The sequence below is a fragment of the Salvelinus sp. IW2-2015 genome, linkage group LG24 (genome assembly GCF_002910315.2).
Source record: "Salvelinus sp. IW2-2015 linkage group LG24, ASM291031v2, whole genome shotgun sequence".
Classification (NCBI taxonomy): Eukaryota; Metazoa; Chordata; class Actinopteri; order Salmoniformes; family Salmonidae; genus Salvelinus; species Salvelinus sp. IW2-2015.
The window spans coordinates 8,699,533-8,708,278 of record NC_036864.1 but is presented as its reverse complement, the minus strand read 5'-3'; the positions used below and the strand labels follow the sequence as shown (position 1 = coordinate 8,708,278).

The following is an 8,746-nucleotide window of genomic DNA, read 5'->3' as shown; positions in this document are numbered from 1 at the left end:
TTGACAGACTGTCGTTGATCATGGAGGGCGTGTTAAATTTGCAGCTGTCAGTGTCTAGTGAATACATGCTTGTGGGGCTGTAGGACAGGAAGTCAGCCAAAGGCCTTCTTCCTCTCTCCCAAACACACACACACAGACACAGTCACTCACTTGCACGCACACAGACTGGCAGAAGGACATTCCTATCATGCGTTTACAGAGGAGCAAATATGACTAGCATGTCTCTCTCTTTCTCTTCCTCTGTCTTTTAACTGTGACAAGACTATGCAGTGTACATAACTTTCATGTGTCTGCGCCTGTTTCCCAGAAGCCACAGGTTCAGGTGAGGGAGATGGATTTGGAGAGAGAGACAGGGATCCGGGAGTCTTTGCCCTCCACGCACGACGCGGGGCCATCAAACAGGCCAAGATCCACGAGGTCAAATGTCATGAGTTCAGCGCCACTTTCTTCCCCCAGCCCACCTTCTGCTCCGTCTGTAAAGAGTTTGTCTGGTACGTCCACTGAGCCAAAACACTATACACTGACTATACCAAACATTAGGAACACCTTCCTAATATTGAGTTGCCCTCAGAACAGCCTCAGTTTTGTCCGGGCATGGACTCTACAAGGTGTTTAAAGTGTTCTACAAGGATACTGGCCCATGTTGACGCCAATGCTTCCCACAGTTGTGTCAAGTTGACTGGATGTCCTTTGGCTGGAGGACCATTCTTGATACACACGGGAAACTGTTGAGCGTGAAAAACCCAGCAGCGTCGCAGTTCTTGACACAAACCGGTGTGCCTGGCACCTACTACCACACCCCATTTTTGTCTTGCCCATTCACCCTCTGAATACACAAAACCTGTCTCAATTGTCTCAAGGCTTAAAAGTGCTTCTTTAGCCTGTCTCCTCCCCTTCATCTAGGCAGATTTAACAGTTGACATCAATAAAGGATCATAGCGTTCACCTGGATTCACCTGGTCAGTCTATACACTAGATGACCAGAAGTTTGTGGACACCTGCTCGTCGAACATCTCATTCCAAAACCATGGGCATTAATATGGATTTGGTCCCCCCTTTGATGCTATAACAGCCTCCCCTCTTCTGCAAAGGCTTTCCACTAGATGTTGGAACATTTCTGCAGGGACTTGCTTCCATTCAGCCACAAGAGCATTAGTGAGGTCGGGCACTGATGTTGGGCGATTAGGCCTGGCTCACGGTCGCCGTTCGAATTCATCCCAAAGGTGTTCGATGGGGTTGAGATTAGGGCTCTGTGTAGGCCAGTCAAGTTCTTCCACACCGATCTCGACAAACCATTTCTGTATGGACCTCGCTTTGTGCACAGGGCATTGTCATGCTAAAACAGGAAAGGGCCTTCCCCAAACTGTTACCACAACGTTGGAAGCACAGAATCATCTAGAATGTAATTGTCTGCTGTAGTGTTAAGATTTCCCTTCACTGGAACTAAGGGGCCCGAACCATGAAAAACAGCTCCAGACCATTATTCCTCCTCCACCAAACTTTACAGTTGCCACTATGCATTAGGGCAGGTACCGTTCTGGCATCCGTCTAACCCAGATTTGTCTGTCGGACTGCCAGATGGTGAAGCGTGATTCAGCATTCCAGAGAACGCATTTCCACTGCTCCAGAGTCCAACGGTGGCGAGCTTTCCACCACTCCAACCGACACTTGGCATTGCACATGGTGATCTTAAGCTTGTGTGAGGCTGCTCGGCCATGGAAACCCATTTCATGAAGCTCCTGACGAACAGTTTGACGCCCATGTCCACCGGGGCCGTGTCATGCACGTGGTGGTGAAGGATAAAACCGCTGAGCTAAAGTCTGAGGCCGTGGTGCAGCTGGACACCCTGGCCTCACGCTGCAAAAAGGAGAACGGCAAGCTGGAGATCTGGGAAAGCTGGAGATCCGGGTTTCCATGCGCTGACGTTGCTTCCAGAGGCAGTTTGGAACTCGGTAGTCAGTGTTGCAACCGAGGACAGACAATTTYTATATGCTACGCGCTTCTGCACTCGGCGGTCCCGTTCTGTGAGCTTGTGTGGCCTACCACTTTGCGGCTGAGCCATTGTTGCTTCTAGACGTTTCCACTTCACAATAACAGTACTTACAGTTGACCGGGGCAGCTCTAGCAGGGCAGACATTTGACGAACTGACTTGTTGGAAAGGTGGCATCCTATGGCGGTGCCACGTTGAAAGTCACTGAGCTCTTCAGTAAGGCCATTCTACTGCCAATGTTTGTCTATAGAGATTGCATGGCTGTGTGCGCGATTTTATACACCGGTCAGCAAAGGGTGTGGTTGAAATTGGCGAATCCACTCATTTGAAGGGGTGTCCACATACTTTTGTATATATAGTGTATCATGGAAAGAGCAGGTGTTCTTAATATTTTGTATACTCAGTGTACGTGCTCTATAAGTGCCCCTTCTTTCTGTACAGTATGTATATCACAACCTAACTTTATTTAAAACCTAGTCAATTGGAGTGAAAATACTGTATGACATCGTTCACATAGATTTTTTTCATTGTCCCTCTGAAACAAACACTACAGTATTTCTATTTAAACATCATCCACATCATCCACATCATCCAGTGTTTGTTTCCTGGTTCCTGTTCATGTTGTGTTTCTGTTCCCCACAGGGGTCTGAATAAGCAGGGTTATCAGTGTCAACGTGAGTATCTCTGCTCTCTCTTTCCCCTCATCTTCTACCTATTCCATATTCTATCCCTACACTCCTCCGTCCTCTCTCCTGTCTACACTCTCATCCCCTCATCCTTGGTCTTTCAGAGTGCAACGCAGCCATCCACAAGAAATGCATTGACAAAATCATCGCCAAGTGCACTGGGTCGGCCATCAACAGCAAAGAGACCATGGTAGGCCCTGTACATTGTAGTCCGTTTCTATACAACGATGACAGTAAGTGATTTTGAGCATTTTAGAGCATCTTGGATTTGTGATTATATTTAGTTGCGTGGTTTCCAATAATAGTGGCAGTAAACGGTGTCCACTTTGTCTTGGTGTTTGTGACATGAGGAACCTCAATTAAGACACCTGGAGGTCCCCTTAGATTGCATGCAGACAGACTGACATACAGTGTATCTGGGCTTTGGTGACTGTGGTTTAGCTCAGAGGTAACACACTTGTTAATTGTCGGTTAAAGTCAACCACATACACACTGACTGTAACTTATTCTCTCTCACAGTACCACCAGCTTGACTGTAACTTTTCCTCTCAGCATACCACTGACTGTTACTTATTCTCTCTCACAGTACACACTGACTGTAACTTATTTCTTCTCTCACAGTACACACGACTGTAACTTAAATTCTTGATTTTCTCCACAGTACACACTGACTGTAACTTATTCTCTCTCACAGTACACACTGGACTGTAATTATTCTCTCCTCACAGTACACACTGACTGTAACTTATTCTCTCTCACAGTACACACTGACGTTAACTGTCATTCTCTCCACAGTACAGCACTGACTAATTTCACGTCTCTCTCACAGTACACACTGACTAATCACTCTCTCACAGTACACACTGCTACTCATCTCTGCTCACAGTACACACTGACTAACTCACTCTCTCTACAGTACACACGACTAACTCATCTCTCTCACAGTACACAGCTGAGACAGTGGTTGGTTCTTCGCAGAGCAGACAGCTCCTGTGGTACCAGTACTCACCCGATTCCTAGACAGAGAAAAAATTTACAGGTTTATCCCAGGGATTTTACTTCCCTAAAACGTCCAAAGCAGTTGTTGCCTACTTCCTGTGTCATATTTCCATGGCAACAAAGGGTTGTAGTGCGGCGTGTTCAGGTGACAGAGTGTGTTTGCTGTGTGTTGCAGATCCACAAGGAGCGCTTTAAGATCGACATGCCCCACAGGTTTAAGGTGTACAACTACAAGAGCCCCACGTTCTGTGAACACTGTGGCACGCTGCTGTGGGGGCTGGCCAAGCAGGGACTCAAGTGTGAGGGTGAGAGGACAGTCCACAGGAGGCTGCTGAGGGGAGGATGGCTCATAATAATGGCTGGAGCGGCGCAAATGGAATGGCATCAACCACATGGAAACTATGTGTTTGATGTATTTGATACCATTCCACCTATTCCTCTCCAGCCATTACCACAAGTCCTCCCCAATTAAGGTGCCACCAACCTCCTGTGTAAGAGACCCTGATCACATCATAACATCACATCACTGTCATTTCACAATCACATCATACCATTACCATCTCAAATCATAACAGTACCCTATCAAACCATTATATTGTACCATACCTTTTCACATGATTCCCTATTTCACCGTTACAGGATCCCAAATATCCAAATGTATTGATTTCATCGTGCCATTCCATCTGTGTCTGTATACTGTGTAACCATGTGTGTTGTCCATGCAGAGTGTGGTATGAACGTTCATCACAAGTGCCAGAAAAAGGTGGCCAACCTGTGTGGKGTCAACCAGAAACTGATGGCTGAAGCCCTGGCCACGATCGAGACTAAACAGCAGGTCAGAGTTCAGGGGTCGAGGGGTTAGGAAGTCAATGCTGTCTGACAGATCCACAAAAGTGCTTTTCATTAAAAAAATATTACAAAAATGTATGTTGATTGTAAGGAATCTATCCCTGCCCGTTATARAGATACTGTAGCATTGTGTTATGTTATTAATTGTTATGTGTCTATGCATTTTCCTATAGGCCAGGGGCTCCAGAGAGAGTGAGATCTATAGTCGAGGCGGGCCGGTGGGTGTGGGCCAGGCAGGGGTGGTGCGGGAACCTTCAGGTTTAGTGGCAGGTCTCCCCCCGACAGCAGCCACCGCTGGGCGAAAAGGTAAGGAGACCACACATGGTCAACCTGGTCATTCATGCAACTGTGAGGTCTTTGTAGTCAACTTGAGACTTAATAGGACTAAATTACTATCTCCCCTTCTCCACCCCCTCTCCAGAGCAGCAGGGTATATCGTGGGACACCCCAGCGGAGGGGGACATGCCTGCCCCTGTGTTGGAGGAGCCTGAGACGCTGTATGCCGTCCCCAGAAAAGAACACCACAAGTTCACCCTCGACAACTTCATCCTGCATAAGATGCTTGGCAAAGGCAGCTTCGGCAAGGTACCAGAGAGAGAGAGAGAAACCACTGCACCTAGTGAGCCCCTAGATTCACTAGGGATATATGTTTTCTATCTGGCCTTAAGACATATCACCATAAACTGGGTCTAGTGCTTCTATAACATACAGGGAGTTTACATTGACGTTTAGATTTGAGTCATTTAGCAGACGCTCTTATCCAGAGCGAGTGCATACATTTTCATACTTTTTTTACATACTGGTCCCTCGTGGGAATTGAACTCACAACCAGTTTCTCAGTCCATTGATAACTAGAACATTTATCAAGCCCAAGCCTTGTCTCAGTTTATGGTGACATTGTCACGGCCGTTGAAAAAAGAGGACCAAGGTGCAGCGTGGTGAGCGTACATGTTCCTTTATTAAACAAGACGCCGAACAAAACAATAAACACGACAAACAAACCGTGAAGCTCAAAGGCTATGTGCCCTAAACAAAGTCAACTTCCCACAAACACAGYTGGAAAAAAGAGCTYCCTAAGTATTTGTTCCCAATCAGAGACAACGATAGACAGCTGTCCCTGATTGAGAACCAWARCCGGCCAAAACATAGAAATKGAAAATCATAGAAACACAAAACATAGAATGCCCACCCCAACTCACACCCGGACCAAACCAAAATAGAGACATAAAAAGGATCTCTAAGGTCAAGGCGTGACAGATATGTCTTGCTCTAGCTGATGGAAACCGTGCAGATGAAAGTGTACTTCGTTWTTTATAGAGATTGCATTGTTAACAAACATATACTGAGTGTACAAAACATTAGGAGCAGACAGGTTCAATCAGGATTTTTAAGCCTTGATACAATTGAGACATAGATTGTCTCTGTGTGCCATTCAGAGGGTGAATGGGCAAGAAAAACYATTGAAGTGCCTTTGAACGGGGTATGGTAGTAGGTGCCATGCGCACTGGTTTGAGTGTGTCAAGAACTGCAACGCTGCTGGGTTTTTCACTCTCAACATTTTCCTATGTGTATCAAGAATGGTCCACCACCCAAAGGACATCCAGTCAACTTGACACAACTGTGGAAAGCATTGGAGTCAACACTCACCAGCATCCCTGTGGAATGCTTTCGACACGTTGTAGAGTTCAGGCCCTGACGAATTGTGGCTGTTCTGAGGGCAAAAAGTGGTGCAACTCAATATTAGGAAGGTGTTCTTAATGTTTGTTATACTCAGTGTATATTCTGTTATTATACTCAAGCCTGTGAGCCTGTGTCAGCATGACCTAAGCAGAAGTTTCTAGCAGGGGGAGAGGGCATGCTTGCCATCTGTGTATTGTGATATAAGGAAGAGAGCCTACCCATGAGGAGTAAGATAACCTTAATTGAAATATAATGTTGGTGTTGTGATGATTATGTTTGGACCTGTAAACATGTTGGTCAGAATGTTCCAGAACCAGAATGTACTAGAACTTCGCTAGAATGGACGTCAATGGGGGAGTGTCTCGGACACTGATTGGCCTCTACCTGAGTGTTACCAATAACGTTACCGGTAGCTTTCTAAGTTTACCAGTAAACTACCAGAATTTTGGAAACTTTCAGGATTTTATGAAATGTTCATAACATGTAAAGTGTATCAAATAATATATTAAGATGATTTGAATAAACAAACTTGAATGACAAAGCTTTAAAACGTTATCCTAAATATAACCCATCAAGTTAGTGAATACCATTGGTGTTGAATATCAAATCAAATCAAARGTATTTATATAGCCCTTCTTACATCAGCTGATATCTCAAAGTGCTGTACAGAAACCCAGGCTAAAACCCCAAACAGCAAGCAATGCAGCAGGTGTAGAAGCATAATATATCCTTTACATTTTTACACACTTTTATTTATTTTACTCTGTCAATATGTTTTTATTGCAAATGTTTTTATTACACCAAACTGGTGGCAGTTGAGAAAAAAGTCAATAGTTGGAAGAGTTACAGATTTAATTGGAAATTATGTCATTGTTGATTAGATGCTTTTTTTCATGAATCAGGCTGTTTTCTCGTGAATCATACTGTCTATCCACTAGAAACTCACGGATAATATGGACACAGATATAAAGATAAAGAAAAAATAAATYTTGTGAGTGAAAACATTTAATACAAATTATTCTGGTATAAATTATTGAAGTTACCATAGATTGCCATAGATTACCTGTTAATTACCAGGAAATGTACTTCGATAAATTCCAGGTCGTTTTTCAACGCTAGTAATAATGATGTTATGAAACCAAAAAATATCAAAGTGTGACTTGTGTTGCCTAGTCTTTGAACATATTCTAGCCATGCTCTATGTCCCTGGATCCAGTGTACTAAAGAGAGTTCTTGACTGTACTTAGACATTGCCTGACGGATCCTACACCTCCATTTGACAAGCCCTGAATAGCTGAACGCAGTGATTTCCTACATGTACGTATCATCTGTGTGTGTTGCTAGGTGTTTTTGGCCGAGCTGAAGAGCAGTAGAGAGTTCTTTGCGGTGAAGGCTCTGAAGAAGGACGTGGTTCTGKTGGATGATGATGTGGAGTGTACCATGGTGGAGAGGAGAGTACTCTCCCTGGCCTGGGAACACCCCTTCCTCACACACCTCCACTGCACCTTCCAGACCACGGTAACACACACACACACCAACACTCAAACCACAAGGTTTTGTTGATATGACTACGTGTTTGTGTGTCGTGACAGGAGAACCTTTCTTTGTGATGGAGTATCTGAACGGGGTGACCTCATGTTCCACATCCAGAAACTTTCACAAGTTTGACGTGCAGAGAGTCGACGTAAGTTAAACCACACACACACACACACACACACACACACACACACACCAACCACTATGCACAACACACACACACCACACACACACACACAACACACACACACACACACACACACACACACACACACACACACACACACACACACACACAAGACACACACAAACACATCCTGCATTCTCTCCAACCATCCCTCTCTCCTCACATCCCCTCTCTCCTCCCTCTGGCTGTAGGTTCTATGCTGCTGAGATTATCTGTGGGCTCCAGTTCCTCCACTCCAAAAGGCATTGTCTATAGGGATCATGAAGCTGGACAACGTGTTGTTAGACTCAGAAGGCCATATAAAGATAGCAGACTTTGGGATGTGTAAGGAGAACATGGAGGGAGAAACGCGGACCTGCACCTTCTGTGGAACACCTGATTACATCGCCCCAGAGGTGACTGCATGTCCACCATCACTATAGGAATCTACACTCTTACTATCACCATTGCAACCCTTAAAAGGTGTACAACCAATGGAAACGTTCCCTTAGGAACTAATGTTTCTCAGACTCAATTCTGATCTCATTGTTTGTATCATTAATCAATTACATACCATCTCTGTCTAATGTACTGGTTTTAGATAAACAACATGAAGTGATGATGATGATGAAGAGAATGTCATGTTGAACTGAACGGTCATGATTTTTTAGATTCTGCTGGGGGCAGAAGTACGGCAGCTCAGTGGACTGGTGTCGTTCGGGGTCTTGCTGTACGAGATGCTGATTGGCCAGTCTCCATTCCATGGTCGCGATGAGGAGGAACTGTTCCAGTCCATCAGACAGATGACCCTGTTACCCCCTGGCTGACCAAGGACGCAT

At 45.0% G+C, this 8,746-nt stretch overlaps 1 protein-coding gene across 1 annotated transcript in view; it reads left to right on the top strand.

The window, feature by feature from the left end:
- LOC111951275 (protein kinase C theta type-like) overlaps positions 1-8,746 on the top strand; it is a 31,443-nt gene that overhangs the window by 19,942 nt on the left and 2,755 nt on the right. The window contains 15 exon segments of the mRNA XM_070434722.1: positions 45-57; positions 308-491; positions 2,634-2,665; positions 2,782-2,867; positions 3,852-3,981; positions 4,402-4,511; positions 4,699-4,831; positions 4,947-5,110; positions 7,550-7,723; positions 7,798-7,801; positions 7,804-7,883; positions 8,115-8,165; positions 8,167-8,187; positions 8,189-8,323; positions 8,579-8,697. Of these exon segments, the coding sequence (XP_070290823.1) occupies positions 45-57; positions 308-491; positions 2,634-2,665; positions 2,782-2,867; positions 3,852-3,981; positions 4,402-4,511; positions 4,699-4,831; positions 4,947-5,110; positions 7,550-7,723; positions 7,798-7,801; positions 7,804-7,883; positions 8,115-8,165; positions 8,167-8,187; positions 8,189-8,323; positions 8,579-8,697 (1,436 nt within the window).